This window comes from Neophocaena asiaeorientalis, unplaced genomic scaffold, assembly GCF_003031525.2.
Source record: "Neophocaena asiaeorientalis asiaeorientalis breed wild unplaced genomic scaffold, Neophocaena_asiaeorientalis_V1.1 scaffold110, whole genome shotgun sequence".
Classification (NCBI taxonomy): Eukaryota; Metazoa; Chordata; class Mammalia; order Artiodactyla; family Phocoenidae; genus Neophocaena; species Neophocaena asiaeorientalis.
Genome location: NW_020175053.1, coordinates 6,558,910 through 6,580,578, shown reverse-complemented (window position 1 = coordinate 6,580,578; position 21,669 = coordinate 6,558,910). Strand labels below are relative to the sequence as shown.

The 21,669-nt window shown below is 53.5% G+C and overlaps 1 protein-coding gene across 6 annotated transcripts in view; it reads right to left on the bottom strand.

Annotated features, from left to right (window-relative positions):
• The window catches only part of HIRA (histone cell cycle regulator), a 74,057-nt gene that overhangs the window by 43,868 nt on the left and 8,520 nt on the right, over positions 1-21,669 (bottom strand). For 4 of the 6 annotated variants that reach the window (XM_024763719.1, XM_024763720.1, XM_024763722.1 and 1 more), the window contains exons 2-9: positions 13,701-13,763; positions 12,365-12,475; positions 11,097-11,187; positions 9,790-9,884; positions 4,725-4,820; positions 3,549-3,709; positions 1,694-1,861; positions 1,096-1,209 (exon numbers count right to left, since the gene is read on the bottom strand). In XM_024763719.1, the coding sequence (XP_024619487.1) occupies positions 1,096-1,209; positions 1,694-1,861; positions 3,549-3,709; positions 4,725-4,820; positions 9,790-9,884; positions 11,097-11,187; positions 12,365-12,475; positions 13,701-13,763 (899 nt within the window). Of the gene's footprint in view, positions 1-1,095; positions 1,210-1,693; positions 1,862-3,548; positions 3,710-4,724; positions 4,821-9,523; positions 9,592-9,789; positions 9,885-11,096; positions 11,188-12,156; positions 12,290-12,364; positions 12,476-13,700; positions 13,764-21,669 lie in introns of those variants that run through there. The other 2 variants (XM_024763723.1, XM_024763724.1) reach the window with 2 other exon arrangements.

Sequence of the window (21,669 nt, the reverse complement as noted above, 5' to 3'; positions counted from 1 at the left end):
TGCATGTGGGTCATCTGGTCCCCTCACGTGGCTGAGCACATGTCCACACTCCCACAGCAGCAGCAGGCATAGCTCTCACACACAGGGCCTGCCTGTCCTGCCCACTGGTCCTGGGCCCCTGGGTGGCGGGCTGGGGTGGGAACACGCCTTGAGGGCAGGAGGCGCTAAGACAGCCCTAGTCCTGAGGTTGGGACTGGAATCTGAGCACCTGGAACCCATGAGAACCTTGCCCCATCCTAGTTCTACTCCCCAAAGAGAACCAGCCTGGCCTTCCTTCCACAGACATGCCTACAGACCCCCCAGAAACCTGGGACCTCTGTCAACACCTGACCTGTCAGTGGTGTTTTGGTCAAAGTACCAGGGATGGAGCCCAGGCCCAGGCGAGCCCAGAAGAATGCGCCTGAACCGCCTAGGACGCACGAGGTCCAGGGTCTGAAATGGGGTCATAGGATTGCTCTGTGAGAAGCAACTGTCCTAAATGCAGCCAGAGGATAACCTCCAAATCTACAACTTCAAATCCACACTGCTTATGGGGAAATCAATGATAAGGAATAAACTATTGTTAACGCAACACACACAAAGCTCAACCACTTTACGCCAAGTGAAAAGAACACAAGATGCAAAAAAGTAAACACTGCACGACTCCATTCATATAAAGTCCAGAAACAGGCAAAGCTCATCCATGTGACAGACATCCTTAGTGCTGCTGCCCTGGCTGAGGGGGCGCTGCGGGCAGGGTCCTGACAGGGAAGGGGCAGGGAGCGTTCTGGGGCAATAGTTACACGGAAGTAAACATGTCTGACGACAGATGCACTGAGCTGTGTACTTCGGGTAGATCCACTATGGAGGTTCTATATCTACACAAAGTTCTTTTAAAGGAAACCCAACACAATATGCCAACTGTGGCCCTGACTACTGAAGGTATGATCTGGGACTGGACACAAGAGCTGCTCTGGCTGGGTGGCAGGGTGGCCTCTCCTGGCCAGGCCCAGGTTCAGGGCAGAAACACTCACTGAGCACCACCAGAAGTCGGGGGGTCTCTCCTCTTTCAGGCACCCCCTCCCCACAGAGCAGCGAGCTCACGGTAGGGCTCACCCAGACAGAGAGCGAGCGGTCCTTGCTGCCGACAGCACAGCAGCAGTATGGGCAACTGGGCTTTGCAGAGCTCCCGTTCTTCTGCTTCTTCTTGAAGATTTTTGGGTTGAATTTCTAAAACCAAGTAACAAGGGTTAATTAGTAATTCATCAAGCATTAAGCACGCACCCTATGCCAAATATGAGACATACCAGGATCCCAGCCCAGCAGGCGTCCCCCAGCCCCGGGCACCGGCACGCGTCATTGCGCTTTCACAGCTACCCAGCAGGCCTTGTGCCGAGGATGACACGTGTCCTAATCAAAGTCTGGTTCTGGTGACATTCATCACGTTAAATAAAATATTAACTTCATATTCATCACATCCATTTGCCAATAAAGCACATGGGTATGTATTCTATTTTGTATAACTAGTTTAAAATATTGAAACATTAAGTATTTAAAATGAAACAAGAAACTAACAACGTGTGCTGAATCTCAGAGGCCACCATCTCAGTCCAACACATGACCCAGGATGGGGGAGCACGGCACTGCCCAGGTTCTGAGGGTGCCACTTAGGGCGGCGCTGATGGCCGGCCAACCTGAGGCCAAGTGGACTCACCACGACAGTCACAGCTTTCCGGTGCCCGACAAAGTCCATGTTGGTCTTCCAGCCCTCCCGTTCAATGATCTGGGCGGTGGGGCCGGAGTTGTTCATGGCGTGGGCAGACACCAGGTAGTGCCCGTCAGGGGACCAGCTGAGCCGCAACACGTGGGTCGTCCCTCCACACTGCGAGAAACGTCTGTGCTTGAAAGGAGCCCAAGGCCAACTCTGTGACCAAAATTGGCCCCAGGAATCAAACTGAGCTCTGATGTACAAATGCACGATGGTGGAGCACGCCCAAGCTGCTGGCTACACGGCCAGCTTGAGTCCAGTCTCTCCGGGTGAGCTGACAGCGGGGCCGTCAGGAGACCGGTAGGGGCGCCATTCTATCCTCCCCCACTGCACGGTGGCACAGGCTGAGGGGACGGCTGGATGGCCACCTCTTTCCACTGTCAACCCTATCTGGGCCAAATCTATCTGACCACAGACCCCTTCTCCTACCCAGCACTGGGGAACCCCACAGGAGGTTTGCAGACCACGTGTTGCTGCAGAGAAAGAGCACTGCTGACCCTCGGAAGCCTGGTCACAAGCCTCTCTCTGCACTGCAGACAGTGACCACCAGGCCCCACCTGCTCTCTGGATCCTGTCTCCTCGCCCAAAGCCTGGTGACGCCACCAGCCAAGGAGAAGAGGTTTGTAAAGTCCATAGAAACCATAAATGGCACAAGAGAAAGGCACTGTTCCCCTGACCCAGGCAGAGGCAGGGCACCTCTTCACACCATGCCTCCTGCAAAGTGAGATGACATTGGCTAAAAGCCAGCCCCTGAAGGTCAAGGTCAGTCCAGGGCAGTCGGAAAGGCTTAGGGGTTAAGATCCAGGCTGCGCAGCCCTTGGGGAAGGCAGGACAGGGCAGGGCCCGAGCGCAGCATGGGGACACACCTGCCTCCACTGCCAGCCAGGTCCAAGCCAAGGTAGGACAGCCCCCCCAGAGGCTGAAGAGTGCTGCCAGCTCCTGCAGGATTCCAAACATTCCTGTCCTGCCCGCGCCCCCCACCCCCCGCAGCCGCCCCAGGAGCCCAGTGGCTTTCCACAAGGCCTGCAGCCCATGTCCTCTCACACTAGGTGGCTGCCAAGGAGGGCAGAACTAAGTGAGGTAAGGACCAGGCTCATGGATCCAGTTCAGGAACTTCTGTGGGTTGGGGGACAGCTGAACATGTGATACCCACTTTTCTCCACAGCCAGCCCTGACCAGTGGGCAGGTGTCTATTCTTCCTGCAAAACTTCGTACTCAAGTCCCTTCCTCCAAGAAGCCCTCTCTGACGTGACCACCACCTACCCCCAGCCATTTCTGCCCACTCTGGATAACTCCATCTCAATCCACATTCATTTCCTGTACTCAGGACAGTCGTACACACAGGAGGCACTCAAGAAATGTCCACTGAATAGTGGCGACCTTGAGGTCTGGTCCCACATGAAATCAGAACTCAAATGAGGGAAGAGATGGTAAAATACTACACAAGCCAGTGCAGTCCAAGCTCCAGATGTTTTGCAAACTGGACTGTTAACGCCTTCCACAGGAGCCGGCTGGCCTGCAGAGCGAAGGTCAGCAAACACGGCCCAGCGCCCTCAGGAAGACACAAGAGCCTCCTCCACCCTCTACGTCCCCCACACCCCAAGGGGCAGCGTGCTGTAAACTCTTCAGCTTTAACACCTACAAGCCTTTTCACTACAAAGGTGGATGTTTAATAGCTTCTGAGAAGTGAACGATTTTCATCACCTGACTCTGGGCTCCCCGACCACGTCTGGACCCCAGGCAGCCCCTGCTCCGTGTGGGAGGCAGGGGGCGGGGGTGGGGGACCTGCCAGGCCTCTTACCTCATCGAAAGGCTTGGTGATGCTGGTCTCTAACTGCCAGTCCAGCGTCCTCCACACCTTCAGGCTGCGGTCGTCGGCTTGAGAGGCAATGTATTTACCAACAGGGTCCCAAGTCAGGCCCTTCACCAGGCCAGAATGGCCTCTCAGAGTAGCTAGGATTTCTGTGAGGACAAATAAGTGAGGTTGGAAAGGCATTACCAAGGGGAAAACAGTGACTCTGTCTAGAAATGGGCCACGGGTCGGCCGGCCAACAGAAGGGGCTTCAGGAGTTGCCCTGGTCAGCCCCACCCCTGGGCACAAGCAGAAGAGTCTATTCTCACCCAGGAGGTGGGCACCACCCATTTCCCTCCAGCCAAGCTGACATGTGTGGGTTGAGGCTGCACATGCTCTCAGAGGGGCAGGCAGCCAGGGCCAGAGCTGAAATGCGCCGCCTCACCTTGCCGGCAGCCGCAGCCCTGCCCATGATTTCCTTTCCAGACAGGAGCCCGTGCCCATCCGAGCCCTCCCGATGTGACCCTCCCTGGGGGACCGGGCCCTGCGCTGAGTGAGTCCTCTGCTCGTCATCACTGAGGACAAAGGGGAGGGAGCTTGGACCCCAGAGAGCTGTAAGCTGAATGACACCCCAGCCACGGTGGCTAGGCAGAGTCCCCAAACACGGTGGAAGCTTATGAAGAGAGCAAGTGACCGGGACCCGAGCCTATGAGAAGAACACGCTCCTGTCACCAGGCAGGGACTAGAAGCATCTCACTGGCTGCAAACTGCAGTGCCATCCCAGGCTCTGCCATCGGTAGGGACTTCAAACACGTTAACAGAAAAACTGATCTGCAAAACTGGATCTAATAGCCTGCTCATGCTCGAGGGCATCACAGAGGAGACGGCTACTGGGCTGAGGCCAGAGCCCGGAGTGGGAGGGCGCACCCTCAAGAGCAGCTGGCTGGGCTCCCAGTGCCAGGGGTCCATCCGCACAGCCTGCAGCAGGGACACCCATGCTGGCACTTGGTTACTATTATTTTTCTTTAATGTAAACTTCTCTTTAAACCTTAAATGTGATTGATAAAGAAGACCTGAGTTACTGACAAGACAGGCTGGCTGCCACCAGCCGAGGAGACCCAGCCCACCCGTTCCAGACACCGCCGGGCAGCCCCACGGAAAGGCCGCCCGGGCACAGGTGCGGACCTGGGAACTTCACTGCGTTCCAGATGACCACGGTGTTGTCCACACTGCACGAGGCCAGCCAGGCGTCATGGGGGGACCACGCTACGTCCATCACATCTGGAAGACAATGGCCAATGGTGAGTCTCTTACCTGGTGGTGGATATGGACACGGCGCAGCTCCACCCTGCCAGCTGGCCAGTCAGCAGCCCCCCGGCGTTCTCACACCTGAGGAGACTTGACCTGGGACCATCATAACTAGACTTTTCCAAACCAACCTGAAGAACTTCCCCACTAAGGTTCTGCAATCAGTCCTAAGATCTGAAGCATCTAACGGCCCCACCCGACTCCCTTCTGACACAGCACTGAGGGCCTGGCCAAGAGTGTGGCACTCGTGCCACTGCATGGTTGGGTCTGCAGCCCTCGGGCCGGCTGAGCCGCCTTCTCCAACCCTAACCCGGCCTCATCAGAGCGCGGCATGACAGCCAAGGTCTCCCTGGTTTCTCCAACCTCAGTGCCTGGTGCGGCACCGGGAGTGCGGAGGGATGGCTGGTGAGGTGAACAAACAGAGAGAGCAGCCAGTCAGGAGCCATCTAGTCCTTTGCTCACAGGATGATTTAAATCTTCAGAGTCAGCTCGACAAGACCGCCCACGCGGGCAGCACTGTGATCTCCCGTGTGTGCGCCAGTGCTGAGCACGAGCCTGGGCCCCACTGTCCTGCTCCGCGTTGCGTGGCTGAGGGCACTCGAGACCCGGAACAGACCTAACTCAGCAGTGGACTTGGACCAGGTTCCAGTTCCTCGTGCCCACGTCATTCTGCACACCCCGGGGCGTTTGTTTGAGACGGATGCCGCACCATGGGAACCTGGGCGGAGCACCTGGGCATTTTCATGAGTCTGGATTCTTCACATTTCTACTAGCAGAATGTCCTTTTCAAAAGTCCCTTTTTAGCTTGAGGACTATGATTCTTTCCCTTCTAACTCACTGAGTACATTTTTACGTTTCAAGTTCCACTTTAATTCGCAAAATGAAGACTGTGCACGTTGGTGTGTCTGAAGCTGTCTTCAGGGACTCCTCTGTTCCTACCCCATCTGTTGGGAGGTGATTTGTGCTGGCGGGTCTAACGAGAACGCAGTGTCTGCTAAAGGAGGCACAGGGACCTCTTCTGGGGCTCAGAGCATGGGTGGGATTGGGGGGCAGCCATGCAAACCACAGACCCCCCTGTGCTTCCTGAGTCCTAGAGCAGAGACATGCTCACCTGGGACTCCAGAAAGGAGACCGGTTTTCTTAGCAATTTCCATGGACTATGGACAATACAGACCTTAGCTGCAAATTCCATCAGTTTACCTTCCTATGCTGTAGAAGGTTTATGTAGTAAAGTCAGTTATTCTCCTTTGTTGTATTTTTAAAAATGATTTCTCTTATTGCTTGTTAACTTTGAAAAAATATTCCCTCTGCTGGAGGTCTAATAAATATTCAATTCCGTTTTCTCTTGCTTTATTTAGAACGTTTCTTTAATACCTGGAATTTATCATGCTGTCTTTAGCTAAGGCTCTACATTACCTTCCTTTCACCCACGAACTGCTGAATGGCTGGTTACCCCGTCATGTGTGGGGAATGAATCTTGCCTTCTGTTATCGGTCATAGGTGCCGCCTTCACAGCACACCAAGCTGTCAGGAGCACTGTAGCCTCCTTCAATGTTGTTAACTTTGTTTGAATGAGTTCTCCCACGTCCTGAGTCATCCTTCCAGACACCCTTTGGAGTCACTGCTGAGTTCTGCAGTAAATCCACACATGTGACATGACTTCCTCCCCAAACCCCAGTTTTGGAGCTTCTGTCTTCAGACCATACAACGCCCTTTTTCCTTCTCGCCACAGCTCTACACACACCTGAGACCCTCCCTGTCCTTGAAGATGTAAGTTTCTGGTCACTGTCATTCCCGTCATCTCTCCAGCATCATTCTTGGTGATTCCAAGAGGATGATTTTTCTAACACCCTTCAAGTCCTCCACCTACTCCAATGACCTTGGCTTCTGGCCTCAGCCATCGTTCCCACAGTCATGCCCAGAGACCCTCCCTGACAGAGCACTGCGACCCCTCCCTGGTCTTACTGCCCCCCTCCCTGCCGCCACGTCCCCCGCTCACTCTCCGATGGGTCTTCCAGCCGCTATAGCCCTTCCGTCTCCTCATCGGGCCTGGAGTCCATCCTCCCCTCAGCTCTTCTGCTGTCTTTCTTTGCAGGTGCCTGACAAGACCAGCTGGGTTCCGTCCAGCTCTCTCCCCCGGTCTTTCCTGAGCGCCCGCCAATTAGGCCTTTACCCGGCTTCACCAACAGGAGCCACGCTTGCCAAGGCCACCGGCGGCTTCCATGCCATCCAGTCCAGCGGCCGATCCTCGGTGCTCACTCGACCGTGAGGCAACGTGGGGCACACTGCTTGCTCTTGCCTCCTTCAAACGTTCTCTCCACCACCTTCACTGGCTCCCCGGCTCAGCCGCACCCCAGGCTCCTCCCCTGTGCTCCAGGCTCACCCCCCAACAGCCAGCCCACTCACCCTGCTGCCAGGCACTGCGGACCCAACAATGTCCACTCGCCCCCACACCCCCTCCCACCTCAAGTGAGGAAGCTGCATCCCTCCCGCTGCTCAGGCCACAGTCTGGGAAGCCGTCCCACCTCCTCTGGGGCCTCACCTCACTTCCCACCCCAGGGAGTCTGTGTGACCACCTGCCCTGACTTCCACCATGACGACCCACGGCCCCCGACAGGCTCTCACCTAGATCACATCACTGGTCTCCCCAGTGCGGCCTCGGCCCCCCCACCATATGGGCTCCATACTGCTGCCCAGGCCTCCACACTGCTCTGCCTCACTCAGACAAGAGCCTCTCCCGGCCCCCTCCCCTCTGCACTCCCCCCCGCCCTGGTCCTAAGCCCACGTCTACACTCCATCTGCTGCCCCAGTTGCTCCCTCCACCTGGATAGCTCTCTGCAGGTCCACACGGCTGTCCCCTCATCGCCATCTGCTCAACCCCTGGATGCCACCTTCTCAGTGAGACCCTCCTTGGGAATCTGAGTAAAACTGCACTTATCTCTTTCTATCATTAGATATTCCAATTGGCTATGATTAGTGAAAGACAGATAATTAAAAATCTTCTTGTATGAGGCCAATTCAATGACTTATTTTTATTAGTCTGAAGTGCTTTTCAATGCTTTATAAGTCCTAAAAGCTTTATTCCTCATATCATCTCATTTTTCTATTGTTTTCCAGTTTGTCAACCTACTTCTTTTTCTTTTCTCTCTTTTTTTGGCTGCGCCACATGGCTTGTGGGATCCTTGTTCCCTGACCAGGGATTCAACCTGGGCCCCGGCAGTTAGAGTGCCGAGTCCTAACCACTGGACCGCCAGGGAATTCCCTGTCTACCTTCTTCTGATTCTGCTTAACTGTACTGCAGAAATTCCAAAATAACAAATGCGGTGATAGCACCCATGTTTGTCTTTTCTCAGTATCAACGGGAACAAGGCTCAACTGTGAACTATAACATGTGCGCGTGGTTTAAAAGACACAGAGATCTATCATGGTAGGGAAACAGCTTTCTATGGCCATTAAAAAAAACAATTTTTATTAGCAATTGATGGTGCTACCAGGACCACTGCAAAAGGAGTGGCAGGTATCCCCACTGAAGGTGGGCACCCCTACCTGCCTGGTCGAGAGGAGCCCTGGGGTGGTGGGCCAGGAGGGAGGGCGAGGTTATGGCTCAGTCCAAGTCTCAGGTTAGGGGTCCCACGAAAGTCGTCACTCAGGCCCCACCCCACTTGGATAACCTCATGGATACCTTGTCCAAGTTCCAGAGAAGCCCAACTAGACTCCACTGTGAGCACCTGCCAGCAAGTTAGGGTAAGTTACACATTTTTACTGTTATCAAAGATAACACAATGTTACACTATCAGCTTTCAAAGATGTGGACTCCATCTGTGGTCTCTAAGAGGTGGGTCTGTTCACCTTTAAAGTGTCGTCTGCAGAGTGGGTGTTGAGCACAGACTGCAATGGACCATAGCTGATTCTCTCCTGCCCCATCTCCACCCCCCCAGCCCCCGAGTGGCAGGCTCAATTCCAACCAGCTCGGGACACCCCCCACTCCTACCCCCCAAACCCAGCACATCCTGCACTGAACTGGCATCCGGCCCCATAAACCCATGGTCGTATGGTCTCAGCAGAGGATACCGTTGGCTCCCCAGGCACCCAGCTAGGGGTCTCCCTCATGCCTCCCTTTGCTCAGCCCTTCAAAGTCCCCAGGTCAGTCTCTTCCTCTCTCTCAATGATCACAGGCCTAGTTTGGGCCCTTGCAGTTTTCATCTGAACCCCTGAAACTGCCTTCTTTTCCACAGGGCTGTCAGATGATCCCCCTCTCAAGCCTCCACGACAAAGGGCACCCTCATTAGCAGGAGCGCAAACCTTCCATGACCTGCCCTCACACACTTAGCCAGCCCCACCCCGCGCCGCTTGCTGCCGTGCAGTACACGTCCAGCGGGGTTACATGCTGCCAGCTCACCACTGGCACCAAGCCTTTCTGGCTTCTGCTGGCCCCTGCCTGGCACACCCTCCCAGCTATTCCCGGCTAGATCGCAGGTTCTCTGAGGAAGACTGAATTGCACTGACTCTGGTATCCTTGGCATCTGACCAAGTCAACTTCAGTCCAAATCTGAAAAATGAGTTTCTTTCCATACCAAGCCTATTTAAAACACTTTGCAAACACTCTCAGTCAAGTAAAAAGCTTTCCAGTGGGCCCCCGTGTGCGGGTTTCTGTGGAATAAAGAAAGTGCGCTTACGGACTTAGCGATCCACTGATGGAGGTAGTGACTCAGTTCCCAGGATAAACAGCGGAACGTGGGGAGTTCTACATTAAAGATATAAACATACAGCCCATGAGGGCAGGAGTGGGGACACTGACGCAGCTGGAGGCAGGCAGCGGGGAGGGGAGGGGTGGCCCAGACACAGGGCTGCTCTAAGGACCCACAGTCCACAGGGGCCGTGGAGGTGCCGCTGCTGCTCTCGGCCACCGCCGGGGCGCCCACCCCATGGGCAGCCCACTCACCGCCTGAGTGACTCCGCAGGATGGAGACACATCGCCACTGCTCCACGTTGGCAAGCTTGCCACTGGAGCCGAACACGGTGCTGGGGCCGATGTACCTGTGTGAGAGAGGAGTCAGAAGGGCACCCGGGGACTTCCGGGCATCGCAGAGACAAAGCAGACAGACAGCGGCTGGCGAGTGCCAAACGGGTGAACAATGGGGGCTGACTGGGCAAATTATGATCTGTTCACCGGATGGAACGTTACACGGCCTACACCAATCTTGGGAAAATGTCCATGGGATAGAATTACGTGAAGGCAACAGGTCCCAGAATGTCATATACAACACGATACCATACATCACCTATGCTGGAAAATGGACCAGAAGGACACACGTGAAAAATACAAAAATATTAACTGTGGCTTCCTTTAGATGGTGGGATTATGATTTTTTCTCTTCAATTTTCCAAACTGTATACTAAATACGTTATTTACGTTGGCTAAAGCAGCAGAAGCAACACTATTTTTCAATCCCTCCAGTAAGGACTTGAACGCCTCTGCCTGAATACTGGGGCAGGGAAAGCACTGGAACTGGGGTGCTCGCTCCTGGGCCTTGAGCAGTCACGGAGCCCTGCAGACAGGGCACCAACACCTCGGACCCCCAGAGGCTCTGTTAACACCCTTAGCTCCTGTAGAATTCTTTCAAACCTACAGGAAGGGCTCGCGGAGGCAGCTGGCTGGGCTGAGGGAGACAGTGCGCCTCTGCTCGCCAAGCCACAGCCTTGGGGACACTCTGGCTGAGCAGGAGGGTGGGGTCTGGTCCCCAGCCTGGCTGGCCCCAAAGGCCCAGGACCCACCCTAGGAGACTCCAGGAGATGGTCAGTTCATTGTGGGTGCAGAGCAGGGGCTTTTGGGGAAGGTGGGGCTCCTGGGAGCCCCAGGTAAAGCTGACAGAGAATGAGGTGAATGGCAAGAGGGCACGCTCTGGATCCCCCACCCCAGATCCCATCAGAGCACCTTGTGTGTTAGGAAATTTCACTTGAAGGACAAAACAAATGAAGCCATCAATGTCAGCCCTGCAAGGGATGAGCCCTTCTTTTTCAGGTGAAACCCTGCAGCCCTGTGAGGAGTGCTGAGCAGGTCCACAGGCAGGTAGGTGGCCACCCACCACCCTGGTTAGGCCCCAGCTGCCCCCGCCTACATGTGCTTCCTGGTACTCATCGAGTCAGAGCTCTGGAGACCTCAGTGCCAGGGTGGGGACAGCGACTGTGATAAAGACCAGCAAAGAAGCTTCTAAAAATAAAATGTGAAGTAAAGAAAATGATGCTTACGTAGCCCGCTTCCACACCATAATCAGTTTGTCATCTCCCCCAGAAGCTAAATACATCCCACTGTTTGACCACCGCACACAGTTCACACATGCTGGGAAGAAAAAAAAATAGGGTGATGAAAATCCAGTCGCCATGCTCATTTGCTTTGTGCAGTTTGGCAAGATGCAGAGGGTTTACAAAATCTAATCTATCTGATCTACTCAAGGTACCTACTGTGTGAAAGCCCCGGAAGAACAATTCAGTTCACGCACCAACCTACTTGTGCTGTAAGAACAAATACCAGAGCAGAGTCTGGAGGGGAAACGCTACGTCATCTGAGAAGCATTAGTGCTTAATCAAACAGTCAATAGGAGAAGGCTTCTTTCCATGAAAACTGGTAAGTAACTAAATCTCAGGGCTGTCGAATGATGAGATGTATTTCTGAGTAGGGATAATTCTCAAAATGAGGGCATATACTAAAAAGGCCAAGATGCCTTTCCCAGAACTTTCAGGGGAGCAGCTTGGTAGAGCATAAAACTCTGACTTCAAGCCACCTACCAGCTCTTTTTCCAAACTTGTCAACACTGCAGGTAGACTGGTCCTGCACTTATAAACTAAGGCCAGGAGAAATCCCTGTTGGCCCTGATGGGTCAAGAGCCTCTGGAGCCCCACAGCAGAAGGGACATTATCCAAGATGTGGTCCACACGTGGCCTGCGGGCACCTTGTGTTCTGGGGTGGAGGACGCCAAGGGGCGTGTCGGGAGAGCAGGAACACATAGCACACAGGGAGGGGGCATAACTGATAGTGGAGCATCTCAGTGGGCAGCTAGGTTGGAAACCAGAGCCTGATGCTCAAGGGCAGGAAACTAAGGCACTACAGCAGGAAAGGAAACTACAACACTGTCCAGTGGCCACAAGGGCCTGGCAAAGGGCCCCAAGTGACACGGCGGCCATCTGAGACATTTGGTGAACTGTCTTTCGTGCACCCTTCCCCGGAACCCTACTGCTTCCAGGTCGCTGGCCCCAAAGCCCCATGGAATCAGGCAGTAACGACTCATGAGCAGGAAATCACCAGAGGTACCTGCAGACTGTCCAAAGATGGTTCTGTGGGCAGGCCGAGTCTTCTGCTGAATAACTCACCCAGGTGTGCAGCCAACATCTGTGCCTTCAGACAGCAGGCCGAGGGGAGCTACCGCCGCACGGGCCTTATCTCTCTAATTACAAACACACGTGCTAACCTTGGGCACTGTGCCAACACGCAAAGCCTGCAAAGGGCCACCCTGTAATACCTAAGTGATTGTCCATCTGGCAAAGCATCTTGGGGACATTTTCATCCTTCTCGTCATCCTCCTGGAGGACTGGAGACATATTCCAGATTACAACCTTCCCAGAATCCTGTCCTGGAACGAAGGAGCAGAAACAACTCAATGTGTCAGGAGTGGCAATAGGAGCCTGTGACCCGCCCTCACCTAGCTGTCAGAAGTCAGGGCTGATAGATCAGCGGGATCTGAGTTACTATTATGTGTCACAGGGAAGGTGAACAAAAACAAGTGCCGCTGGGGACTGGAGGCAGTGGGCTCAGTAGGAGGCTGAGGCCTGCCTGGGTCTGCACTGAACTCTGGCCTGGTCTCTAACACAGGTCCACCAGGGGCCCCTAGGAGGTCCTTGTGCCCACCCAGAACCCAGACCCCTCATATTGAACCCAAAGAGGCTGTGCACAGGCACCCCTGCAACCTCCCCTCCCCTCTAGGTGCTGCTTGGGGTCCACTGCTGTTCCCACAGCTGACTGGACACTTTTGAGAACCAAGCCTGAAATGTGCCCTCAACACAGGGAAAGGATCGTTACCATCTTACCTGCCCTTTGCCATCACCTACAGATGGGAGGTCAACTAAAAGAGGGCATTTGAGGTTCCTGTGGTCATAAGCAGAAGTAGTACTCTGCTAAAAATATACATCTATGCATTTTAGTAATGTTTTCCATTACTGATAACTAAAAAAGGGCAACCTCTCACTAACTTTCTGTTACAGAAGGCAAAAACTAGTAAGTGCCTAGAAATGGACATGTCAGAATTACCATAAAGCACACTTGAAATGGCCTCTTGGCCAGTGGGTAAAAATATTTCCTCAACAGCTCCCAAGACCTCACTGTGCCAAGTCGGGCGGGAAGGTGCGCCCCCTCTCGTGGACAAGGACAAAACTCCGGCCCCCCAGCTAAGTCCAGAGCTCCTGAGTGACACAGTTGAATTCTTTTGAGCCCAGAAAAATAAGCTTCATGACTACATGACTAACTTCATAATTTAGCCACCTCCTCCCTTTTTCAAGGTGAGCAAATGCTACCAGAGACCTTGCCTCTGGGGCTGGGGCTTTGACCACAGGACCACCGGCCACTCCCCGTGCTCAGTAAGGTGGGGATGCAGACTGATTGTAATATGAACCTAGTCAGCAGGAATCTGCTGCCTAAGTAGTTACAGAGAGTATGCCAGAGCCACAAAGGGCTTAGATGTGACCTAGCACATCCATGCTGATGAGCAGCAGGCCCTCTCCCTCCTCCCAGCTCCTGGGCATCAGGAGACATGGGGTGAGGCGCAGGGCTGTGAGCGCTCCCTCCACTACCTGTGAACATACCTTGTCCTCCAGTTGCGAACTTGGTCCCGTCAGGGTGAATATCAACTGAAAAAATTGGCTTGCCTGGGAACAAAGAAAAAAAACACATAACATCTCTCTTGGCTTTTATTCATTGGAAAATAGCAGCAAGCTCAAACATTTAAAATATTGGTTTTTCATGTAAAGTCCCTAATCACTGCTCCTAGGGAAAAAAACAGGCTACCAATAAATCACCTGTGAGTTAAAAGACTCTCCAAGGGACATCGAATAGCTTAAAGTCTGAAAGTAGGACAAAGCATCCTGTCACTGCGGGACTGAGCCCGCAGACCCCGGCACTTACACTGAGGTCCACCGGACGAAAGCCTGCCACCTGCCAGGTGTGCGTGTTTGGAAAGACCACGAGCTACTGGGGACAAGAGCCCTGAGTCACAGGGGCTGCACCTCAGCCATCTCCCCATCCCAGGGATTTGTACTTGGCTGCAGCTGGGACACAGGTAGCCTGGCTCTTCTGCCTGGCCATCTGACAGCTGCGCAGGACCAGTGGCTGCAAAGCATAGGCACCGCCTCCCTTGTCGTGACCCTGCTTCCAAAAGCCCCCCCCACCCCGTGTGTTCTTGCTGCATTGACGTCCATGGAGAGTCGCCTTCTCAATGTCTCCTCCAGCTGAGCCTCCAGGGATGGCCCCACGGTGTGGTCAATCAGACAGTCAGTCCCTGCGGGGGAAGGGCTGTGGTACAACACGGGCCCAGTCCCCCACCAGGGGCCCATGAAGCTGGATAGCCAGCTGGGCAGACCTGGCTGGCAAAGGTGCCACGGCAGACTATGCCTGTGCCCGGTGGGTGTTTGTCCAGCTCCCTGGCCTCCTTCAGCTTCTGGCCTGGGCCTTGGGAAGGTGGCTCAGAAATATCTGCTCAGGGACAAATGAGACACCTGACAACGAACTGGACATCAGTGGTCGTTGATACAAAGGGCTGTTGCCAAGGGGTCTCTTAGTTGAGGATGCTCTCTCTGTCACCCAAGAGGTGGTGGCATGGACACTAGCATGAGGGTCACGAGCTCTGGAATCATGTGGCAGCAAGTGCGGGTTGGGCAGGTCCAGCGGTGGCTGCTTGAGAGCTGAAAGTCCTGCCAGGGCTCCCATGAGAGCACGGAAGATCAAGTGCTGGGACCAAAAGGCCAGCGTGGCCCCTGGCGGCACCCAGCTCACCCCACCTTCTTCTGGAGGGCCCACTTCCACTGTCAAGCTGAGAGTGAGCTTCCACAAGACCAGGGAAGTGCCCCCTCCCTCTATTGGTCATTATGTGGTCCTGGGGGAAGCAGCGGTGCAGGGCTATCAGCAAGCAGAGGCACCAAATGCAAATGCCCTACTGAGTCTCCAGTAGCAGGGCAGTCACTCCAACAGCAAAGCCTCTACAACAGGCCCCGGTCCCTGAGCCAGAGCTCTACAGTGACAGGTCAAGTTCAGCCCAGCAGCTGCCGACCAGTCTTGAGCACACGCAGTGTGTTCAAAGCCATCCCCCGCACACAGGAAACTCAGTCCCAGGCCACTGTGAGCACTTGTTCCCGGGGTACGTGGGACGAGCCCCGACACAGCCGCACTCTCTCCAGCGCAGAGCAGCCGGCCCGCCAGAGCTCTTCCTCTGTAGGTCAGACCCTAACAGTCCCCCCTTAACCTTCAAGAAAAGAGCCCAGAAACCATCCCCTGGGGAGCCCAGGAAGGCAGGTGCAGAGAGCACGGGGGAGAGGACCTGAAGGGCCCACACTCAGGCAGGCGGGGACGCCTGCGCCCTCCTGGGCCAAGCGGCTGCCACCAATGACACCAGACTCCCACATGCGCTGCTGGGAACGTGCCACCCTTTCCCCACAGGCTGAGTGGCTGGAGGGAAGCCGTTGTGAAGGTGGTTTCCTGCCACCTGCGCTGTGAGAAAGAGAAAGGACGAGCGGGGCCATGGGCCCAGACACCCAGCGCCGAGACCTGGTGGGGCCCTGCTGGACGCCAGGGGACAGGGAGCAGCTGGCACCGCTAAGGCCTCGTGAAACTCAGAAGAGCAGGTGTCTCCAGGGGCAGGGGCTGCGACCCGGCCGTGCCTTCCTCCAGGGCCAGGGCCACGCGGGGGTCCGTCCGAGGGACACTGCCTTTCTAGGGCCAGCCCCGCTGCTCCCTGGCCCCCCACTGCTCCCGGGCTTTTCTCAAACCAGCAGGCAGCATGGCCCAGGGCCTTCCCTCACTCATTTCACCACAAGGGGGAAACGGAGGCATGCAGAGAGGTCTGGAAAGTTGCCCAAGGCCACACAGCTGCCTGGTAGAGGCCAGGTATCTGGCCCCAAAGCCCAAGGAGTAAACTACCTGCCTGGGGGGAACCCATCCCCGCAAAGCCCAGAGGGGAGAAATGAGGGCTAGTGAGCCAGAGGGAAGGCGGGCGAGAGTGTAAGCATGAGCGTGCAGGACCGGGCCTGCTGCTCCGAGCATCGCCCTGGACTCCTCGGCTCTTTGAGCCTGTGTGCACCCCGCCCCCTGAATTTGGGCTGGCCCTGGACCAGTCTTTAACTAACAGAATGTGTGGCGGGCTTGTAAGGAAGCTTCATTCAACATCTGCCCTCTGGAGAGAGCCTGCTGCCATGTAAGAAGTCCAACCCCGCTGAGACCATCCTGCTGAGAGGAGGCCCCAGCTGGCCACACGGAGTGAGAAGTGGGCCTCAAGGCCAGGCCCCGGGGCCCCTGGTGAGCTGTTCCAGCCCCGGGCTGCTCAAGCTGCCCCAGCAGAGCCCGTGAGGAGCTGGGATGAGCTGGCCCCACAGAGCCCTGCCAAGAGCAGCATCACAAACGATAATAAAGCTGTTGTTTTAAGCCAGCAAGTTTGGGGGTGGTTTGTTATACACGAGATAACCCAAGATGCCAGTTCATTCACTGTTCTGCTTAAGCTAACCCAAGCTGACCATTTATCATCTTAACCAAGAAAGTTCCAGCTCAGCCAGCATCAGTCTTAAGTGGCCACCAGTGAGGAGCATCCACCGGCCCCCGGGGTGCTGGTTAGCTCCTGAAGTCTGTATTCCCTCCTGGAGTGCATCAAAGTCACTTGCCTACAAGTCACGGGCCAGCCTGACCCCCCAAGAACATACAGAGCCCAAGGGCTCCACTGCACAGGTACCAATCACAGCCCATCCTAGGAGCTGACACTGGGCTAAGCAGACAGAAAGTAAAGATACAGAAGCCTGGCCCTGCCCAGGGAGCGCCAAAACGTAGACAACATGAACCTCACAGCTAAGTCCAGTGACAGAGGTCTGCACGGGTGGGGAGCCACCTAACTGATCTTGGGGTCTTCCTGCAGAAATCACAACTGCCCTAAGTCCCCAAGGTTGAGAAGTCAGTGAAAGAGTGGGTGAGGGGACCCCCAAGCCGAGGGGACGTGGCATGGAATCAAGAATGGGTCCGACCTGCCACTGTGCAGTGCAGCATGGGCAGAGTGGGGAGGGAGCCAGACAGATAGGCAGGGTGCCACCAAGGAGTGCAGACCTTCCCAACTGCCACTCTGGGGCGAGGGCATTAGCTGTTCAGACGGAGAGGGAATTGCTAAGCTGGAGGGCAGTGGGATGGCAGAAATGGGGGGTGGGAACAGGCCTGGGCTTGGGCAGTAAGCGCCCACGGGTTGGATCCTCAGTCCTGCTGCTCACCAGCTCCACAGCCTCGAGTAAGTTACTTAATCTTCCTCTGCAGTTTCCTAATCTACAAAATGGGGAGGCCACAGTCACCCTGACCAGCACCTTGCAAGACGGATTAAGATGCCGAGTCACATGCTTCTAGGCCTAAGTCTCATGTCTGTTTCTGAGATCAGGGTGCACCCCGGTGAGGGGCGTGGCTGGCATAACTGTCTCCTCTTGCAGTGATGCGCCCTGGGGACACACAAAAGTGGACCTACAGGAGGCCACCGGCATGGTGCTGGCTTTTCACCCGCTAAGGCAGTGGACCTTCCAGCCCCAAGGAGAGCAGTGGCTCACATGTCCTCCTTTTTCTAAAGGGCTCTTGGCGGTGGAGCTGAGGGAAGGGACGCTGTGGCTGGACTAGTTCGAGAACTTTCCATGTGGCCCAGCACAAGGACAAAGATGAACTCCCAACCCCCTCCAGTGTTCAGCTCTTCTTTGTACAGAGACAGAGACAAAAGTTAAATTAACACACTCCCTGGACCCTTAGAGCTGTTAGCACCCAGCACTCTCTCCCCCGACACCCACCAACCCATTCTCCTCAGCTCTGCTTCCAGGTCACCCCTCCTTGACACCTTTGGGGACCCTTCCTCAGCGCACACAGAGCACCCCGCTTCCACACTCTCCTGTCTGTGTGTGCTGATCTGAGGACTGCAGTACAGATGCTCGTCATCAGGCAGAAAAGAGTGAGTTACAGAAGCTGGGTTTTAGCCAGGGTGCTCAGATAGAATCCTCCTTCCTAGCTTCAGGGAGCTTCCCAGAGGAGAGGAGTGCTGGTGGGGAGAAGTGGGAGGAAGCACGGAGGGCAGACAGGCCAGCGGCCTGCTATGCAGCCACAGGGCCTCTGGCCTTTACACTCTGACGGCTCAAGGGGCAGAACTGACTGGAAGTCCCTTAGTGCATCGTGCTGGCGAGGAGTTTGGGGAGGGCGAGGCCTCCATTCACTGTGTGCTGTGCCCATATGACCCAATAATACTTGGTTCTAACAAATTTTGGTAAATTTGTAATTAAACGTGAAACATGGGAAAATGTGTGAAACATTTATTAAGTGGAAAAGAAGTTACAAAACAATATTAAAATATAAGGTGGGGGCTTCCCTGGTAGCGCAGTGGTTGAGAGTCTGCCTGCCGATGCAGGGGACACGGGTTCGTGCCCTGGTCCAGGAAGATCCCACATGCCGCAGAGCCGCTGGGCCTGCGTGTTCGGAGCCTGTGCTCCACAACGGGAGAGGCCGCAACAGTGAGAGGCCCGCATACCGCAAAAACAAACAAACAAACAAAATATAAGGTGGGTGCAAAAGACACGATCTTATGTGTAAAAACCCTAAAGATTCCACAAAATAAACAAATTTAGTAGAGCTGAAGGATACAAAATCAACAAACATCAGCTGCATTTCTACACATTAACAGTGAAAATCCAAAAGAAACAAAACAATTCTATTTAAAATAGAATCAAAAAGAAAAAAATACTTAGAAGTAAACTTAACAAAGGTCGAAGACTTGTACGTGAAAACTAGAAAACAGTGGCAAGACAACCAACAGAAACACAAATAAATGGAAAATCAGCCCATCTTCATGAATCGAAGACTTAATATTGTTAAGATGTCAGTAACATCCAAAGCTGTACAGATTTAATGCAATCCCTGTCAGAACTGCAATGACTTTTTTGTGGGGGGGGGCAAAACCAGAAAAACCCATCCTAAAATTCATATGGAATCTCAAGGGACTCCAAATAGCCAAACAAATTCTGAAAAAGAACAAAGTGGGAGGTCTTACACTTGGCTGATTTCAAAATTTACTACAGGGCTTCCCTAAAAAAAAAAAAAAAAAAAAAAAAATTTACTACAAAGTTATAGTAATCAAAAGAGTGTGTTACTGGCATGAAGACACACAGACCAATGAAATAGAATACAGATTTTCAAAAAGGCTGCCAAGGCCATTCAATACAGCAAAGGACAGTCTCTTCAACAAGTGGTTCAAGGAAAACTGAATATCCACATGCAGAAGAATGAGACTGGATCCTTACCTAACACCATCTACAAAAATTAACTCAAAATGGATCAAAGACCCAAAGGTTGAACCTAACACTATAAAAATTCTTAGAACAAAACATAGGGAAAAAGCTTCATAACATTGGATTTGGCAATGATTTTTTTAGATATGATAGCAAAGGCACAGGCATTAAGAGAAAAAAATAGACAAACTGGATTTCTTGAAAACTTTTGCCCATCAAAGGATACTATCAACAGGATAAAAACGCAACCCACAGAAAATACTGGCAAATTACATATCAGATAAGGAATTAATGTCCAGAATATATAGAGAACTCCTAAAACTCAATACAAAAAAACAAAAAAAGAAAAGTAAAGTAAAAATAACAAGTGCTGGTGGGTATGTGGAGAAATTGGGAATGTACTCTGCTAGTGGGAATGAAAAATGGTGCAGCTGCTGTGGAAACCAGTATGGCAGTTCCTCAAAAAATTAAAAATAGAATTACCTGTGATCCAGCAATTCCACTTCTGGGTTTACACCCAAAGGAATTGAAAGCAGGGTCTTGAAGAGATATGTGTACACCCACATTCATAGCAGCTTTATTCACAACAGCTGAGAGGTGGAAGTAACCTCATGTCCATCGATGGATGATGGATAAATAAAATGTGGTACGTCCACACAATGGAATATTATTCAGCAATAAAAAGGAAAGAAATTCTGATACAAGCTACAACATGGATGAACTGTGAAGACATTATGTTAATTTGCATAAGCCAGTCACAGAAGCACAAATACTGTATGATTCCACTTATATGAAGTCCCTAGAGGAGTCAAATTCATAGAGACAGGAAGTAGATGGTGGTGCCAGGGGCTGGGGGAGGGGGAACTGGGGAGTTACTGCTTAATGGGGACAGAGTTTCAGTTTTGCATGATGAACAGGTGTGTGGAGATTGGCTGCACGACAATGTGAACATACAGAACACTACTGAATTATACACTTAAAAGATGGTTAAGATGGTAAATTTTATTTTATGGTTTACTTTGTCACAACTTAAAAAAATGCTAACCAAAACCAAAGCAAACCATAAATATGTATACAAGCTGGAGGGGCGTGGGAGGGAGGTGGGTATGGTTGTAAAGGTGTTCGAACCATTTGGTCTTGACTGCTGTGTTTACATGAACCCTCACAGGTGCAAAGCTGTGTGGGACTCAGCAGCCACCCCACACAGATGAACGCTACAAGTAAGAGTGGGCTCTGAGTGAGGCAGGTGGGGTCTGTCAACATCATCGTGACATCAGACTGCAGCTTTGCCAAACGTCACCCCTGGGAGAAACTGGGCAAAGTGTACAGAGGATCTCAGCTGCGTGGGAATCTACAACCACCTCAATAAGGAATAAATGCGCATATGTACACATGAAGCCTGTTTTCTAAAAACTGCATATATGTCTGTGTCTGATAAAGGTAAACATCAAAACACCAGTGGCTGTCATCATGAAGCGGATGCTTTTCTCGTGCAGGTGACAGTGCGCACGTCCCATAACCAGCAATCTCTCTGGAGGGAACCCTGCACCTGAGCTCTCTGCTCTCTGCGGGGCAGGAAACCCCTCTGTCCAGCTGCCCGCCTGCCTGCTGCTGCCACAAGCAGCTCCTGGTCTTCCCGCCCAAACCTGCCATCTCGGTCAAGGCCTCACAACAGCCACAGGACTCGCGACTTCTCCGGCCTCAACTCCAGACCAGCCCCTGCCCCCACTGATAGTCCAGCGCCCGCTTCCTCTCCACTCCCACCCAGCGCCCACCCTGGCTCTTTCCCTCCTGCCTCCGTTCCCCGCACTGAGGCCTCCCCTGACCACCCAGCTTGGCACAACAACCCCCCTAACACTGATCTACTTTCCCACGTACTGTAGGTGTCGCTTCCTTTATTGCACGTCTGTCTACTCTGCCCACCGGAATGTAAAGCCCGAGAGCTGAGTCACTTTTGTCTGCTTAGTCACGGGGTCTCCCCAGGGCAGTGACACACAGTAGGCACTCCATAAACACTTGATGTTGTGAAAGGCTGGGCAGAGGCCCCCAGTTCTAACACACATTCCATGTCACTAGCATCCCAATCCTGGGAAGGTGGGCAGGGGAAGCAGAGCCCTGGCTGCACAGAGCCGTCTGCAGCTAGGACCTCCACCGCTTCAACCACAACTTCTTGGTCTCCCTAAGTCAGCACAACTGCAGGGACACCTCAGGTGTCAGGTGCCTGAGACATTCAAAACACAGCACAGGAAGGAAGCTGGAGCAACCGTTGTTGGGTTGG